The 18,515-nt window shown below is 46.4% G+C and overlaps 1 protein-coding gene across 1 annotated transcript in view; it reads left to right on the plus strand.

Annotated features, from left to right (window-relative positions):
* Positions 1-18,515, plus strand: part of Cnnm2 (cyclin and CBS domain divalent metal cation transport mediator 2) — a 127,731-nt gene that overhangs the window by 83,036 nt on the left and 26,180 nt on the right. The window contains exons 2-4 of the mRNA XM_075974310.1: positions 8,036-8,179; positions 11,766-11,903; positions 13,838-14,007. Coding sequence (XP_075830425.1) covers positions 8,036-8,179; positions 11,766-11,903; positions 13,838-14,007 — 452 coding nt within the window. The remainder of the gene's footprint in view (positions 1-8,035; positions 8,180-11,765; positions 11,904-13,837; positions 14,008-18,515) is intronic.

Consider the following 18,515-nt stretch of genomic DNA (forward strand, 5'->3'; position numbering starts at 1 on the left):
TTCAGTTTGTCTACTGCTGAATTTCACGTCACTGCCAGCAAGGAAGGAGAGCAAAGGCGTTTGTCTTTTCATCAGGCAGCGGGTGACACATACTCCTGTCAGCCTAATCCTGCTGGGTATTGACATCCACTGATGATCAAAATACAGATGGTTTCTGACACCAAATATTTGGCCCAACTCTTGTGGGGTATTTGCACACTGTGAAGATGCAGTGCTGTGATTGGTTTAATAAAGAACTGAATGACCAATAGCTAGGCAGGAGGTATAGGCAGGACTTCTGGGCAGAGAGAGGAAGTAGGAGGAGTTATTGAGGTGCAAGAGAGATAGATACCAGCCAGACAGGGAGTAGGACATGCAGAATGAAAGGGAGGTGAAAAGCCACACAGTGAACATAGGTTAATTTAAATAAATAGGTTTATTTAAGTTATAAGAACTAGTGGGACAAGCCTAAAATAAGGCCAAACTTTCATAAATAATAATAATTCTCGTGTTATTACTTGGGAGCTGGCTGGCAGAACAGAGAAACACTCAACCCCAGCATGTTGGTGTGGTGACCCCAGCATTCTGGGCTGGCTTACCAGCCACAGAGAAAAACATAAATAAGACATTTTGATACTTGGGGAATGGAGGAGAAATCTGATCCTTACTCTACTTTGCATGAACTACCTGGTCCTACCTCACCGTGAAGACTTGGTTCTTAAGTTCCACCTGTACAAGGCTCTGTCTTGAGTACATGTAGTTGGGGAACCATCCAGCTGGTGATTTCATAATCATGTCACAATTCTGAATCCAGCATGGCTGCAACCAGAAAGCCTTGCACTCTGAAATTAGATTTTTCTCTTTCACCCCACTTTGTGGTCCCATTTAAGGACCCAGCTAGGAAGCCAGGGGTTAGGGATTTAAATACAGAACAGTTGAAAGTAACTACAATACTGAAACACGTTGTAGCTGTGCTGAAGAAGGCCCTTCCCAAGCCTCATGCCAGCAATTCATGCATTTTTGTGTGTGCGTGTGTAGCCCAGGCTAACCTGCAGCTCTGTATGTAACAGAAGGTGATCGTGAACATGTGATCATCCTGCTAGCACCTCCTCAGTGTTGGGGCTTCAGTGTGCACCACCCCATCCTGCTCTGGGTTGTGCCAGAGTCTGAAGCCAGTCGAGCATTCTACCGAGTGAGCCTTATCCCTGGCCCTGTGCTTTATTTTATAAATGATTCATTTAGTTTTTAAACCTCTGTGCATATTTAAAAGTCTTAGCATTGTCTAAGACTAAAAACTGCACATTTTGTTGATTTCCTTATTATTTTAATTTTTTGCTTATTGTGGAGGGGACGTTGAGTGTGTGTCAGGCTTGGTGCCAAGTACTTTTCCCCCTGAGCCTACTCACCTGTATTTCTATTTTTTATAAGTTAGATTTATTCATTTTTAATCTTTCTCTCATATTTAGGTTATTGAGTCTTTGAGACACGGGCTCATGTGTTTGAAGCTGGTGAAGAACTTGTCGTGTAGCTAAGGAAGGATAACCTCTGACCCTGCGCCTCTTGCCTCCTCTTCCAGGTGCTGGTATCATAGGTCCACACCACCGCACACCCCGTTTGTTTACCTTTATGTTGCTTTTCTGCTTTCCATTTCCATTTAACTCCTCCAACCCTGCAGCTGAGGCAGGAGGATTGCCGTGAGTTTGAAGTCAGTCCAAGCTATGGAAGGAGACCTCTCAAATGAAAAGAAAAGGTTGACTTTTCCAGTTTTCTTTCTTAGAAAGTTATTTGCCTTTGTCTTTTATCTCCAGGTGAAGCCTAAAGACTCAAACTCCCACAGTGAGGGGTGGGTGAGGCAGGTCCTCCAATGACAGTCCCCAGAGAGCCCCAAATGCCCCCTTTGAGCTGCACACCGGGAAGTGGGCTCAGGAAACAGGACTTCTCCCCAGGAGTTCCAGAGCTAAGAGAGCCTGACTGTGGGGCAGGGCAAAAGCTTACAAGTTAGAGGTGAGGGCGCGAGTGGTTGTGAGGGGCTCAGAAGAAAACTTCATTTTCAGTCCAAGAAGCCTAATTCACAAAAATGGCTTCTCGTGGAGTAAGGCCTTTCCCAGATCAGATCCGTGTGCTCTGGGGCTGGTATTTCAAGTATGTCCATATGCATGTAAACGAGTCGCTCCGAGACAATCTGATTATGCAGTAGTTGCTTTGCTGAACGTAGCGCCTCAGTGGAATGGAAAGTTCATTTTGAGTCTAATATTAGACCTTGCTTTGGAAAATTCCTTTTAAATGATCACAAGCTGGGAATAGCAAAAGAATTCAACTTTCGACAGACAGCATTCACCAAGAATTTTTAACTGCTTATGCTGGGTCCTTGGGAAGGCAGATGTGAGAAACCTACTGGCCTACTGGCTAGGCCAGAGCGGACTTGGCTTCCTGCTTGGTTTATGTCGGTGACTCCTAAGTTTCTCCAACGTTTTTTTTTGCTCAAAATATCCTCCTTTCTTTGAATGTGAGCTTGCTAGGGACAAAACTGTTAGACTACCTAATTGTCTGACACAACACAAATTTCGGCAATTAGCAGGGTAGAGGCATGGGTTTGTGGGTGCAGCGGGGCCAGCCATCCTGCAGAGCCAGGGCTACTTCTGAGTACTGGGAGCCTGAGCCAGCGGGTCCCCAGGGACTGTTCGTAGTGTGGCTGGCTGGTTGAGTTTAGGTGAGCCTACCCAGTTCAGAAGGTCGCCTAGCCTTATGTTAAGTTAAAGCTCTCCTTGTCATTTTCTAAAAGTTATGCAAACGTTAACTGATTTTGAAGTTTTCATGTCATGTTTATATCTAACTCCTTTATCATTTTATTTTAGATGCTTTGAGAAAACCAATATTTTGTTTGAGAAATGTCTTTTTGTGTTTTAAAAGACTATTCTGAAATTGAAACCTTTCTCTTAGTCACTCTTGGATTCTATTCTTTGCATTAAGCTGGAAATAGGTTGATGGTGCCTTAGACTTGGGCAGACGAGTTACCGTAACAGTGAGTTACCCCAGTGGGCTGTGGGCACCACTGTGCAGGGTATCAGCCTTCCTACCAGCCCTGCGCAGGAGCGGTTACCACAGCCTGGTTTGAGAGATAAGGAGACTCAGAAATACTCGCATGTGTGGTTATCAACTCCTGATGCGGGGGTGGGGAACAGGCAGTGCTGGAGTTCAAATCCAAGACTGTTGAACCCGGGAGCCCACATTCTTCCCTCACCCATCCTTTAGAGTAGCAACACCAGGCACTGCCACGTGGTCCTTTTAATTTGTTGAGTTTAACAGATCCTTTTGATTCATAAAGGGCCAGAGAGGTGACTCAGCAGATAAAGGAACTTGCTGGAAAGCCTGCCTTCCTGAGGTCAGCTCCTGGAACCCAGCAGAAAGCAGAGGAGCACTGACTCCAGACCACAAAGGCTGTCTTCTGACTCGCATGCAGCACACGCACATACACACACATACACACATACATACACGCATACACACACTTACACACACACACATATACACACACATACACACATACATACACACACATACACACACATACACACAAATAACTAATTAAAAAAAACATTAGCCAGGCGGTGGTGGCGCACACCTTTAATCCCAGCTCTGCAGGCAGAGGCAGGCGGATCTCTGTGAGTTCGAGGCCAGCCTGGTCTACAAGAGCTAGTTCCAGGACACGCCCCAAAGCTATACCAAGAAACTCTCTCTCAAAAAAAAAGGAAAAAACAATTAAACTTCTATTATATGGATTATAACTTTTGATATTTACTGTATGCGAATTTAAAACCATGAAACTTAAAACATATTTACCTGTCAAGCCATTTTAAAGGCCAGTAATAAATCCATTATTGTGTGTTAACATAAATAGCATTTTTTTTAATATAGCTGTTTCCCAAAACAGAAAACTAGGAGTGATGTCATGTTTAGATGTTCTTGTGTCTGTTACGAGTCCAGCTGGGTGTGAGGATCTGGACTCGTTCTCCTGCCTTCACTCGGCAGTGCTGAGTCTGCTGGAGTGTATGAAACACTCGACTTTACACCCAAACTCCGTTTTGCTGAGTGTGGGGTTTGTGTGTGTTGTATGTACTTGTTAGTGTATGTGTTTGTCTGTGTGGAGGCCAGAGGTAGACTTTGGGTCTCTTTCTTCAATCAGTTTACATTTATAGTCTCATGGTCCTCAAGTTCCCCAGACCAGGAAGCCAGTGAGTGTAGGGGCCTGCCTGTCTCTGCTGCCCCAACGGCATTGCAGACTCGTGCGAGATCCATGTTCTGATCCCCATGTTGATGGGGTAGGCCCTTCATTGACGGAGCTGTGGGATCTGGAGATCCATGTTCTGATCCCCGTGCTGGTGGGGTAGGCCCTTCATTGACGGAGCCGTGGGATCTGGAGATCCATGTTCTGATCCCCGTGCTGATGGGGTAGGCCCTTCATTGACGGAGCCATATCCTAGTCCAGCAGATGTTTTATTTCTTTTTTTTTGGAGACAAGGTCTCTATTCAGCCTTGGCTGTCCTAAAGCTTGCTTTGTTAGACCAAGCTGGCTTTAAACTCACAGAGATTCCCCTGAGTGCTGGGATTAAAGGGCACGCACATGACCCCCTGCCCAGTAGAAGTTTCTTCCAGGTTGTCCACGCCGTAGACCTGAAGTCCTGTTGATGGACTTTGGATACTCTGTGCCAGTCACTCTTTTGCTTGGAATCTTTGCAGAATTTTGAGGACTGCATTAGAGGAGGAATATCCTCTCTGCAGCCAGTCCACACAGAGCCGACTTGTGCCTCTCTGGGAGGTGGGATAGGGCTGCTGCCTGGAGGGGTCTGAGCAGCGAGCCTCAAGGTGCTCCAAGTCATGAGACACAGACTAAGCAGCTGCTGTGGGTGCTGTAGGCCGTAGGAGACTGGGGAGCCATGGCAAGTTGGACAGTGGGGTGCTGGACAGTGAAAAAGAAAAAAAAATGTTTTTTAGAAAAGTCATTGCAGTCCAAACAAAGAGTCTGGAGTTGAGACAGTTGGTGACCGCGGTGCCATGACAATGCAAGGCGTGACAGTGGGAGCCCGGGAAGAGTCTAGGAATTCTCTGTAGGGGATCTGTGACTTTTCTTAAGTCCAAGGTTGTTTGCTTTTTTGGTTTTGGTTTGTTTAAATTTTATTTGTACTTGCATGTGTGTGCAGGGAGAAAGCGCAGGTGTGTGCGTGCATGTGTAGAGGTCAGAGAAACCAGTTTTCTCTACCACGGTACTTGTATGGCAAGCATTTGTAGCTGCTGAGCTACCTCAGTGGCCCTAGGTTGCTTTTTGTTTGTGGCATTCCACCTACCTCGGTCCTTACTCATCTGTTAATGTTTCTGTCTAAAGTCTGTTGTGGGGCTGGGAAGATGATGGTTGAATAGTAACGAGCACACCATGTTCTTCTAGAGGACTCTACGTCACTTCCCGGCACCCTTGTTGGCTGCACAACCTGCCTGTAACTCTAGGGGTTCTGATGTCTCCTTCTGGTTTCCACAGGCACCTGCACTCACATGCATGGACCCACATAAATTAACCTCATATACACATAATTTAAAATTAAAAATTTAAAAGATCCATTGTTTTATCTTATTCTCGGGATTTTTTATCCATGCATAATTCTCACATTATTGCCATAGTAAGAAAAATGAGCAGGACTGGAGAAATGGCTCAGCAGTTAAGAACACTGGCTGCCCTTCCAGAGGACCCACCTGAGTTCAGTTCCCACACTGGTGACTCACGGCTCCAGTCCCAGGGGCCCAACATCCTTTTCTGACCTTCATGGGCACCAGGCATACACACGATACACAGACGTACATGCAGGCAAAGCATCCAACACATAAAATAAAAACATAATCTAAAAAGAATTGGCTCACCCAGTTTTATAGGTCTTTTAAAATAAATCTTTTAAAAGATTGCTCACTATTTTAAAGGTTGCATTCATTACTGTGACCATCCAGCTCATCAAAGAAGCATTTACTGAATGACTCAGGAAATGGCCTGCTGGCTAAAATGCTTGCTGGGAAATGATGAAGCCCTGGACCTGGATCTCCAGCGCTCACCTAGGATGCAGGTCATTGTCAGTACATGCCTGTAATACCAGCCCTGCTCTAAGGGCTGACAGGCCAGCAGTCTAACCAGTTGGTGAGCTTTCAGGCTCAGTGAGACCCCTGTCTCAAACAGTAGGAAAGTATCAACGAAGAAGACACACTTGGCCTCCTCAGCCACACTCCTATCTTGTACGCACATGTACACACATACTCATTGTACACAAAAGCCTTTACTAAGAAGCTATCAAAGTCATGATGGTGAGCCTTGTGGTGGTGGTGCGTGACTTTAATCCCAGCACTCGGAAGGCAGAGGCAGGCGGATCTCTGAGTTTGAGGCCAGCCTGGTCTACAAAGTGAGTTCCAAGACAGCCAGAGCTGTAACACAGAGAAACCCTGTCTTGAAACAAACAAACAAACAAACAACAACAAAAGTCATGACGATGGATGTGAGTTTCTTAGAATTATAATTTTCTACTGAATTTACAATTTTTTTAAATCATTAACATCAAATTCTTCCTGTGGCTTTTCTTGACAAAATAAGTCCGCTTTGTTCATACCCTTCACAGTGTCTACGAGAGACCCTGTCTAAGCTGCAGTTTGATGCCATCATTCTGTCCACGTGGCCTGGGTGGAAGCATGCTCAGTGGTAAAGCCTTCGCCTGGCATGTCTGAGGTCATGGGTTCCTTCCCAGCACCACAAAGGTGAAGTGTGTTGAAGGCAGCTCACAGCAAACCCATAATTGCCTTTCTCTCAAGGCAGCAGTTGTCACATTAGACTGCGCTGTGTGTCTCAGGTCCCACTTTTGGTGTAAGGATCTACTTTGTACTGCTGTGGTGAAGACGTTCTTGGAGACGGGGTCTCCCTCCTACTGTGGGTGTGTGCCAATGGGTGGTGATGGCTGTTGTTTCTGTGGTGGCATTCTGAGACGAGTGGGCTCTTTGCACTGTGCTCCAGAATCAGCACCGTGGAGAAGGCCATTCACATCTTAGAACTTGGGGGACACGGCACTGCCTCAAGGGTCTTGTCTTGGACCTCCCTGGAGATCCATGGTGTTCTCGCTCCTTTTGAGAGAACTGTCAATGTGTCACAGAGCTGATGGTGTCTAGGCCTCGTCCATTAGGAAGCAAAGAGCTAGGTACGAGGCAGCCCGTGGACAATTTATCCTTGTGTTAATGGTTCAGGAAGCCTCGTCCGTTTGGTTGTCAGACTGACACGTTAAAAATGCTGAAACAGACTTTTATAATTATCTGATTTTAAAAATGCTTCCAGGGGCTGTAGAAGATAGCTCCACACAAACACTGGGGTCTGAGTTTGAACCCACAGCACCCATATAAAGAGCACGAGGGATAGGGAGATGGCCGAGCAGAGGAAGTGTTTACCACATCATCATGAAGACTGGAGTTCAGATCCTCAGAGCTTATCTAAAAGTTGGGCAGGCGTGGTGACTTCCAGAGGCAGAGACAGGAACCCTGGGGTAAGCTGGCTGTCTAGCTGAGCCAGATTCTGTGAGGTCAGGCCTTAGTGGGAGACCTTGCCACAGTAAGTGAAGAGCGATGGGAGAGGCTACCTGATGGCCAGCTTCAGGTCTCCACACACGTATGAGCCCACACACATGCAAGCAGGCGCGCATACACATACCATACATATGTACACACGCAAATGAAAGAGAATGCCAGGTGCAGCAATGTGTGCTTTCTAACTCCAGCACTGGGAAGGTGGAGGCAGGAGGAAGGGTCCAGGGTCCATCGCTGGTCAGCCAACCTGGAGAATCAGCTAGAAACTGTGTCAAAAATAATGTGGGGAGTGATGAGAAAGACAACCGGTTTGACCTGGCAGAATGGTGGAGCAAACAAGGCCCAAGCTTGCTCCCCACACAGAAAGAGAAGAAATGTTTGCGGCCATTTCTAAGGTGTCTAAGGAGCCTGCTAAGGAACTGTAAAGTGACCTCTGCAACTTTGTCTTCTGTCTTTAAAGGTAAATCTCACCTGGCCATTGTGCAGCGAGTGAACAATGAGGGTGAAGGGGACCCGTTTTATGAAGTTCTGGGAATTGTCACCTTGGAAGACGTGATTGAAGAAATCATCAAATCTGAAATCTTGGATGAGACAGACCTGTACAGTAAGTAACTGTGTGTGTGTGTGTGTGTGTTACCAGACCTTTGCTGCTGCCCGCTGATGTTTACACACTCCCCAGTGTTGGGCCCTCTGTTTGTGTGCCAGTTCGTGCTGCCTCTTAGCATCGCCTAGCGCTTTTACCAAAGTGGAAGAAAAGGCAGATTCAGTGGCATTGAGTGGGGTTTCTCTTCCGGAGGCATCTTCTCCTGGCAGTGAGTCCACACCCGAGACAGAAACTGCTTTCGGCTTTCAGACACTTGTACATCCATCTATGCTGGTTTATGTTACACAGCTAGGCAAAGTGCTTTCAACTAAATTTGTTTCTTCTTAAGTTTGTGATTCATATATTTAACAAGAGAATTTGTTTAGTTAAATTGATAGGTGGCAGCTGGTTATATGTCCTTGTTCCAGCATTTATGGGTCCGGAGCAGGTAAGCTAAGCAAGGATAGCTGGCTGGGACAGTAACGCCGGGTGTGACGCAGGAGGGGCAGGCAGCAATGTGTGCAGTGAGAATTCAGTGTGGAGATGGCGCCGGTGGTGGGATGAGGGCTGTGCAAACGTGAGCACCCACAGAAAAGCTGGGAGTGGTCGTACACCAGAGATTCAGTGCTGGAAGCCAGAGACTCGAAAATAGTGTTATGGGGGACGTGACTCCTCAAGCCAGCTGGTGAGCTGTAGGGTCAGTAGATACCCCTTTTCCAAGATAATAAATAAGACAGGCAGCATTCAAGTGTTGACCTCTGCCCTCCACAGATGCATGCACAGGTGCCCACCCCCAAACACATGGAGAATATAGATTTCTTGTTTGCCTTCATATTGAAGGGCAGGTGGGAATGGTAAGTATTTAGGTCAGGCGGGGGCAGACGCAGGTGTGAATTTGCCCTGAGTATTGGACCTGCAGCTTGTCTCATTGGTGTGTACAATGCGCTCCCTGCACCAGGGATCTTCAGGCTCCTCCCTCAGCCCCACTTTTATCATATGAGGCTTTTCCTTTTTAAAATTTGTTTCTTTTGTATATACCTGCACACATGTATCACAGGCACGCAGTATCCAAGAATGCCAGAAGAGGGCATCAGACCCTCTGGGACTGGAGCTACAGATGGTTGTGAGCTGCCATGTTGGTGCTGGAAATTGAACCTGGGTCCTCTGGAAGAGCAGCCAGTGCTCTTAATCACAGAGGCATCTCTCTATCCCCATATGGGGCTCTTTGAAAGGTTAAGAATGCCAAGGAGGGCCCAAAGCTCCTGGGTAGGCATGGAGTACCTGGACCCTGAGTATCCTCTCAGCTTTGAAACAGAGCCCCTACCATAGGACTTGTGCTATCCTGGTGCCCTGCAGCATCCAGGAAAAACTTGCCTTGCTCAAAAAGAGAGTGGGTTTTTTTTTAAATTGTTTTTATTGAGCTGTACATTTTTCTCCACTCCCTTCTCTTCCTCCCCTCTCCCCTTCTACCCTCTCCCGTGATCCCTATGCTCCCAATTTTCTCAGATCTTGTCTTTTTCTACTTCCCATGTAGATTAGATCCATGTTTGTCTCTCTTAGGGTCCTCATTGTTGTCTAGGTTCTCTGGGATTGTGAATTGTAGGCTGTTTTTATAAGTGAGCACATGTGAAATTTGTCTTTCTGGTCTAGGTTACCTCACTCAGTGTGATGTTTTCTAGATCCATCCATTTGCCCGCAGTTTTCAAGATGTCGTTATTTTTTATCTCTGTATAGTGATTTTGTCTAGTCTTTTTACAAGGGAACATTGGACATTTTCAAATCACCAAGGTTTTGTAGCACCTAATGAAAGGAAGACTTTTAAATTGCTACGAATTGTCTCTGAAAAATGTGTCCTGTCCCCTTCACATCTGTATAGCATTCTTGTCTATGTTTTTATATTGGAAGACAGAGGCTTCCTAGTAGAGAGTGCTGTGTTTGTCCATGTTCTTTTCATCCTTTCACAACGTAAGTGAGCCCAGAAGTGCAGCAGCGCATGTGTCAAGTTCGCAGAGCGCAGGCATGGCGTGGCTTTCCTATCCTTGCCTTACGTGGGTTCCGAGCTCCAACTCGGTTTGCTAAACTTTGGGACTTTACCCCCTGAGCCACGTCACCGGCCCCTCTTCATTCAGATCCAGTGTATATCTCTGTATATTCTGCTTTCCCTGGGGTAGCACTTACCGCTGGGAAGACAATATAAATGGTTATGAAATCTTAGATATTTTTATGGAAATGTTACTAAATGTTACTAAACCCCCAGTGAGGGGACTCATTCCATGGAGAAGGGTTGCACGACCTGTTGGTATGGAATGCAGAGCTTGTGTCTTTAGTGTTATCTCAATCTAGGTGACAGGTCAGTCCTGATAACAGCTAGCCGCCAGTAGAGATCATTTTTAAGCTTCATATTGATTTACACTTTCCAATTTTCAAAATACCTTGAGGTAGAAGTGTAGAAGCCTACAGAAGGCCTAGCCATTGACATTTACCCTGGACAAGAGGCGGTAACTCAGAGCCTTGGGGACAGAGACAGAGGAACTCAGAGCCTTGGGGACAGAGACAGCAGCTGGGGCCTTGTCCTTCATGTATTGTTCTTGTTTCTTTCCTTTCTTCCTTTCCTCCTCCTCCTCCTCCTCCTCCTCCTTTTGAGGTGGGTAGTAGTGGCGTTTGAGATGGAGTTTCATACTATAGCCTAGGCTAGCTTTGACCATATAATTCTCCTTCCTTAGCCTTCTGAGTGCTGAAATTACAGGTAAGTGCCGTTATACACAGCTGGGGTCTTGTTACATTGAGTTTTTCTTTATCAGCACTTTATTCTTTAAAAAAGAACAAAAACAAAGAAAACCAGCTTTGTAGGAGATCCCTTCTAGATCAGGGCCTGGCAAACCACAGCCCATTAATGTCTGCCACCTGGCTTCTTATGTCCTAACAAGGCAAGAATGGCTTTTCATGATGTTTGATGACTGAGGAAAAAAACACACAACAGAAGAATAATTACTTTGTGACATGTAGAAATTAACAAGAGTGAAGTTTCTGTACAATGTGACTGTGGGTTCAGTTACCACAGCTGCTTTTGCAGAAAAGCGCAGTGGAGTTGGCAACAGTAGCCGGAGCCTGAGTATTCCCTCTGGCCTTTTCCAGAGGAGGCTGGTTCGTTCCTCCCGGATCACCTCCGTGGTTGCCTGACCTTGACCATCTCATAGTCTGGGGCAGGAATGAAGCAGGGCATTCCTGGAAGGAGACTTGTTCTTCTTGAGAAATCTCTTGTGTTTCTTGTCTTTCACCTGGGACTGAGGAGACGAGGGAGGCACAGACAGCTTCCCGCAGGTGTAGCCTGTGGCAGTTCTTCCCCTGGAGTGGTTTTGGTAGCATTTGAGGCCAGTCTGCTGCTATGTGATTCTGTGTGCTGCTTGTGGGGTTCATCCTGTCTGCTCAGTCGTGTCTTGTGGGTGCTCTCTAAGGCTGTCCCGTCTCCTGCTGTGACATTGCTGACCCAGGGCTGTGCTCTCTGCCCAGTCCGCTGGTCCCTGGAGAGATCAAAACAGTGTGTTTTGTGTCTTTCGTCGAGAAAGAGCCTTAATTTTGTTTTTTCCTTTCCGCTTCCCCCTCTCAGCTGACAACAGAACGAAAAAGAAAGTGGCCCACCGTGAAAGAAAGCAAGATTTCTCTGCCTTTAAGCAGACTGACAGCGAGATGAAGGTTAAAATATCACCGCAGCTTCTCCTGGCCATGCACCGTTTCCTAGCAACAGGCAAGTGCGCTTATCACAGTGTGAGATCTGCAGGCCCTGGAGCCTTCCTCACCAAGCTGACTGGGGGGCTGGGGGTGGGGGCTGGGAAATGGGGTGACAAGTAATGCCACTTTGTGTTTTGTTTTTTTGTTTTTGTTTTTGTTCTGTTTTGTTTTGTTCTCTTTAAATTCTCTCCTCTCCTGTGTTCAGTGTCGGCATGAACCCTCTGAGACATTTGCCAGGGGTGGACCAGTAACTTAAAATTGGTCTGAAAGGTAAGGATGAATGTTAGTGCCACACTGCATGTGTACGGTAGGCCAGGTGATCTCCCGCCAGCTCAGCCCCACACGCGAGCCCGCTGGCGGAGTAGGCTGACAGTGCAAACCAGGCGCCACCTTGTTTGATTGGACAGTTGAGTAATTCTCTCTTCAGCTTGCCTTGGAAGAACAGTTGGACACCAGTGGTAACGCAGGCGCTAAGACTCAAAGAAGAAAACAGACATGCAGAATTAAATCCTTATCTTTTACCATTTTGATGAAATGAAAGATTGGCCTGAGTGTCTTGGTGGCTTCTTCAAGTCAGATTGTTAATTGGGCCCCATCCAGAGGCAAATGTTCACATGGTTAAAGCCACCGTCCAGCCAGCACTGACTGCTTCCAAGTGGTCAAGGTTGAAAGACCTAAGAGACTAATTCTCTCACATCCCTAAATGGCCCTCTAAGGTGAAGGGTGAGCTCTGTTGGCCAAGGAAATGTGAGAAAAATCTGGAAGCTCCCAGAGGCTTACAGAAGACATCTGTTTCCAAGATGGGCCAGTAAGTTTCAACCACGTGCAGTGTTTATACAAGTGCCCTAAAAGGTCAGCAGCCACACGTGGCAGGATGTCACCCACTGTCAGACACATGGAAAGTGTCCATGACTTCCTGTTTAGTAGAAACCCCCTAGATACTGGAGTATGTGTCTGCCATGACCACACTTACGGCTCTGTGTGTACACATACACATACGTACGCAGGCACATGTGCCTAGGCAAAGCACTAGAAAGAAATACTCACCAAATTGCTCGGAATGGCTATCTAAGCAGTCAACTTACAGAGGACTTTTATTTTCTTTATTTTTCTGTATTTTCCAAATTCCCTGCAATGTACTGTCTTAACTATGAAAAAGTCACAAACGTGAATCCAGAATTTGTAGCTTTTGTTTATAGCATCTAATTCAAAAAATAAGTTAAACAATATTTTGCTATAATTCTCTTCCTATTCTGGTACTGTTGTTGTTCATTGTGGAAGAACCACACTTAAAACTGTGTTACCCTACTCTGCCTCTGAGAGACCACGAAGTCCACATTTATGTTCGCACCCTGGAGTCAGCCGCTTTGAGTTTTTTGTTGTTTTAAATGAAGTAACTGTCTTTGTCAGTACCGACCACCGTTCCCTTCTCTGTTGGCCAGTCGGAGTGCATGTTGATGTGTGCACGGCCTTGCTTTTATTCTGATTCTCTCCTGGCGGTCCCTGGAATTCTCAGGAGAGCGGTGTGGGAGAGCAGGTGGGACCCAGGTCTGTGCATTGGCACTAACCCCGCCCCGCCCTCAATGCTTCCTGACCGTGGTTCCTCCCTTGGCTGTTGGCGAACAGTCAGGCTGTTGTGGTTTGTGTTTAAGGGTGTCCTGGCTCTCAAGGAGGGAGTCTGCTGATGACTGAATCCCATTCCCATCAATCAGAGATATAGGGCACTCATACGAGACAGAAGCCAATGGCAGGTTAGAAAGGAAAGATTAAAAGGGCCAGACATGAGTATGCCACTGCTGTAATTTCTCCCAGGTAACCTGACCCCAGTGGATCACCAAATGGAAGTCTGGTTCATCTGTGTTGTATCGTTGTCTCCAAGTGTTCTTCCGATCTGAGCACCTCAACTGCCCTTCTTTGAAGTGTAATGTCAAGTTGTGTTTATGTCTATAGAAGTAGAAGCGTTTAGCCCATCCCAGATGTCAGAGAAGATCCTCCTAAGGCTGCTAAAGCACCCCAATGTCATCCAGGAGCTGAAGTATGATGAGAAGAACAAGAAAAGCCCTGAGTGCTACCTCTACCAGCGCAACAAACCCGTAGACTACTTCGTCCTTATCCTGCAGGTCAGGAGTTGCCTGTGCTTGCTCGCCCTCTCTGAATCCCCATCCGTTCTGCTCTGAGGAGGCCTGGTGTAGCAAGGGGGGGTGCCCACTTAGCTTACATATGTGTGTTTATAAGGGGGCATTTGATCCGCTTACATTGCTGGGTGATGATTCTAATGTGAGGTAGTGCACTCATTTCATGTCTAATACATGAGTCAGGTGTGGAATGCCGCTACTGACTTTAGAAGTGTTGGTGATGTGCCTGTCCCTGTCCAGGTCCTGGCGGGCATTTGAGATGTGCTGTGCTGGTTCCTGAGTTCTCTCCCTATCCTCTCATTAGGACTTGATCTTTTACAGTGACCAAGACCCCATAGGCTGTCTTCTGTTGTCGCCATATCTTAGTACCTGTCCTGGCAACACCACGAACCTTGCCCGTTTGTTCTTTATGTTGCCGGTTACTGCCTGGACTGTTTGCCTGGAGCTGCTGTAACAACGATGGTCCCCTAAAGTAGTGGAAATTAACAGTGACCAATGCCTTCTCACTAATGTGACACAACCCCAAATGTGGTGGGGAGGCCATTGTTCCCGGCCCTCTTTGAGGACTTGTGATAGCACAGTTGCCTATAGCAGGCACCGCCTTGGGCTCCCCTGAGTAAACCCTAGATTTGTGGGCTTTTGTGCCTCTTTGGGAGCAAGTCACTTTTCCAGGAAGTCTAGGTTCGCTCTGTACAAGGACACTAACAGTTTCCGTAGATGCTTCACCTTATGAAGTGGAGGTGTCAAAAGAGCATAGTCAGTACTTGGCAGGCCCTAAAATGTACATGAGCTCAGCAAGACCCCAGTTATTAAAGTGACCAAAGAAAGTTGCTTCCTACGGCATAGGTATCAGGAACTCAGACAGGTGTGATCATGTGATTCTGCTAGTGTCTAGAAGGAGTGACAGGAAGAGAGACTCCTGGGATATCTTCCTACAGCCACCGCCTCATAGGCTGTCTCAGACACCTTTTTAAAGATTGATTTTTGTTTTGTGCCAGTGTTTTGCCTGCATGTATGTTGTGGACCACATGTGTGCCTGACGCCTACAGAAGTCAGAAGAGGGCATCAGATCTGAAACTGATTGCAGGGCTTGTGAGCTACCATGCGGGAGCTGGGAACTGAATCCAGGCCTCCTGCAAGAGCAGCGAGGGTGTTGAATCCCTGAGCTGGAGTTACCGGTGGTTGTGAGCTGTGGATCAGGGAGCTGGGGACTGCACTCGGGTCCTCAGAAAGAGCAGTTCCTGCCCCTAACCACTGAGCAATCTTTCCAGGTCCAATTAGAATTTCTTAAAGATTTTTTAAAATTTTGTATCAGTTCTTAAAAAGAAAATTATTGTTGCCAGGTGGTGGTGGCATATGCTTCTAATCCCAGCACTCAGAAGGCAGAGGCAGGGTTATCTCTGAGTTCAAGGCCAGCCTGGTCTACAGAGAGCATTCCAGGACAGCCAAGGCTGTAACGGGAAAACTATGTCTCAGTGCCTCCCCTAAAAAAAAAAAAAAATTGTCTCGATGTGTGTTAGTGATGAGGGATGCACACGTGGAGGTCAAATACAACTTGTTTTGTTTTCAAGACAGGCTTTCTCTTTGGAGTCTGTCCTGGAACTAGCTCTTGTAGACCAGGCTGGCTATGAACTCACAGAGATCCACTTGCCTCTGCCTCCCTAGTGCTGGGATTAAAGATGTGAGCCACCACCCCTTGGCCAAAGATAACTTTTGGAGTTTGCTTCTTCTTCCACTTTTACAAGAGGTCAAGGACTCTGGCCACCAGACTTGCTCAGCAGGTGCCTTTACAGAGTCATCTCATAAGCCCCAAACCATGAATTATTAAAACAAGCTTTATAGGAATTTGGGGGCTGGAGGGATGGCTCAGTGGTTTAGAGTACTTGCTGCTTTCGCAGAGGACCTGACTTCAGTTCCCAGCGCTCACATGGTGGCTCCCAAACATTTGTAATTCCAGTCCCTGGGGAATCAATGCCTTCTTCTGATCTCTTCGGGCGTCAGGTGTGCATTTGGTGCATGCAATACATGGAGACAAAGCATGTATAAGACAAATACATCTTTTAAAAGTTTTACAGAGGAGCTGGGATGTGACTCAGTGACCAGAGTGTCCAAGCCCCTGAATTCAATCCGCAGCAGCACAGAAGCCAGGCATGGTGCTGTGTCCTGTCAGCAGCAGGGAGGTGGGGCAAGGAGGATCAGGATAAAGCTCATCCCGAGGGCCAACCTGTCTCAAACAAATAGATAAATTAACATTTTTTGAAAAGAAACTATCCTCCCTTTGTATGTATAAGGAAATCATTTGGTCCATGTTTGATAGGCCATTTAGACACATTTACCTGTGTCTGAATACCTCTGCATGTTATACACTGTAGCTTGTTTTTTGAGCTGATGTCATGGGTTTTATAAGTGGTATGTGTGGTTGATGAACAGGCCTATCGGGGTACTTAAGTTGCAGATGTTGGCAAAAGCCATGTTCTTGCAAACTAGCCAATTATCCGAGGTACCAGAGAATAACAGGACAAAATACCATGCCACCCTCGGTCAATCTGGCATAGCCGTCATCTCTTGCCAAGTACATTCCACCCTAAAATGCTGCCACCCCAGCACAACTCATGCCAGCTTATGGAGCATGCTCTCTGCATTTCATGCAGTCAGAGGAAGGCAGTACTGCCTGCCTGGGTGCAGCAGAATTTCCTTCTGCAATTCTAGGAAAACTTTTCAAGTAATCGATTTGGAAGCTAGAATTACACTATAGAAGCACATCATTTTAATATTATTTGGAACAGTCTCTGTGTAGCCTAGGCTGACTTCAAGCTTCCTATGTAACCGAAGGTGTCCTTGGCCTTTTTTCACGTGTGTATGGTATGCACATTTTTTGCATGTGTGCGTGCCTGTGCACACATATGAACGTGTTTGCAGAGGCCCAAGTTCATGTTGGGAATCCTATGTTCTTCTTAGCCACTGCAGCAGGGGCTCTTGTACATATGGCTAGCCTAGTCTCGCTGGCCAGCTGGCTCTGTGTCTGCCTTCTGAAGCTGGAGGTAGAGGTGGGCCGCCACACCCAGCTGGTATTGGGGTGGGTTTCTGTGGTCTTCATGGTTGGGCAGCAAGTGTTCAACCTTCAAAGTTGTCTTCCCTGAGCTTGAACTTCTGATCTTTGCATCCACAGTCCTGGGATCATATGTTTGTGCCACCACACCTGGTTTGCGTGGCTGAAGCCACACCCAGGGCTATGCATCCTTGGCAAGTGCGCTACCAGCTGACCTGTCTCCCTTGCCCGTCATTTAAATCTTTTACTTTAAATCTCATATTAAATAAAATTAAGTTTATTCAAAGAAATGATTTAAGTGAGCCTAACTGAAAGAATATTTGTCACATATTATAAACAAAATATAAACTATGTATGAATAAAAGCAAAACTTGAAGTTTTGTTTTAAAAAGTAGACTTTTAAAATGTTAATGAACTTTATTAAATGAGATGATAAGGGCAGTAGGAGCACAATAAGTCACAATGAACTCTGTGTCGGCTCTACTTGTCTTAAATAACTTCTAGTAGCACGCATCTAAAGGTAGAAACGTGGCGGAGTGCTTGCCTAGCGAGTGAAGACCTGAGTTCCTCCCCAGAACCCAAGTACAGGGTTGAGCGCACGGCGGTGCGTGTGTAATCCCAGCACCAGGGCGGGGAGGGGGGGCACCAGCTGGGTTCCTAGGGCACTTTGACCAGTCAGCCCAGCCTAATCCGTGAGCCCCAGGCCAATGAGAGACCCATCTAAAACACACGGAGGGACATAGCTTAAGGAACACTGCCGCCTAAGGTTGTTCTCTAGCCTCCGTAAGCACACATCTGCTTGCACAACCGTACATGCGTGCATGCCGTGGTGAGCATGTAGACGTCAGAGGATAGCCTGTGTGTGTGTGTGTGGGGGGGTCCTGTTCTCTTCCTCTTTGTTGGTTTCAAAAATCCCACGATAGCCCTCAGGTGTGATGGCAGGTGACTTTACCTCTGGGCCACTTTTCGGGTCTCCAAGACACGTAATTATGATGCCAGTGTTTTCCCACCAGCACACCAAGAACGCTGAGACAGTAATTTAAAATTATATAACCTGTAAAACAAAACTAAGACTTAGAGATAACCAAACATAAAAGCTAGAGAAATATTCTTTTTGGAGGGTTAGTTTAGCTTTTCTGGGGCAGGATATTGTGTACTGTCAGGCTGGCCTCATACTTGCTATATAGGCAAGGATGACCTTGAACTCTTGACCCTCCTGTCTTTTCCACCCAAGTATTGGGAATATAGACATGAATCACCACAATTGATATGTGATTCATAAAAGGGGTCATATATCACAGTAATATATACTGTGTCCTAGCGTATAGTACAGTAATACATACTGTGTGCTAGCGTATAGTGCAGTAATATATACTGTGTGCTAGTGTATATTAGAGTAATATATACTGTGTCCTAGCGTATAGTACAGTAATACATACTGTGT

This window comes from Microtus pennsylvanicus, chromosome 5, assembly GCF_037038515.1.
Source record: "Microtus pennsylvanicus isolate mMicPen1 chromosome 5, mMicPen1.hap1, whole genome shotgun sequence".
In the NCBI taxonomy this organism is placed as follows: Eukaryota; Metazoa; Chordata; class Mammalia; order Rodentia; family Cricetidae; genus Microtus; species Microtus pennsylvanicus.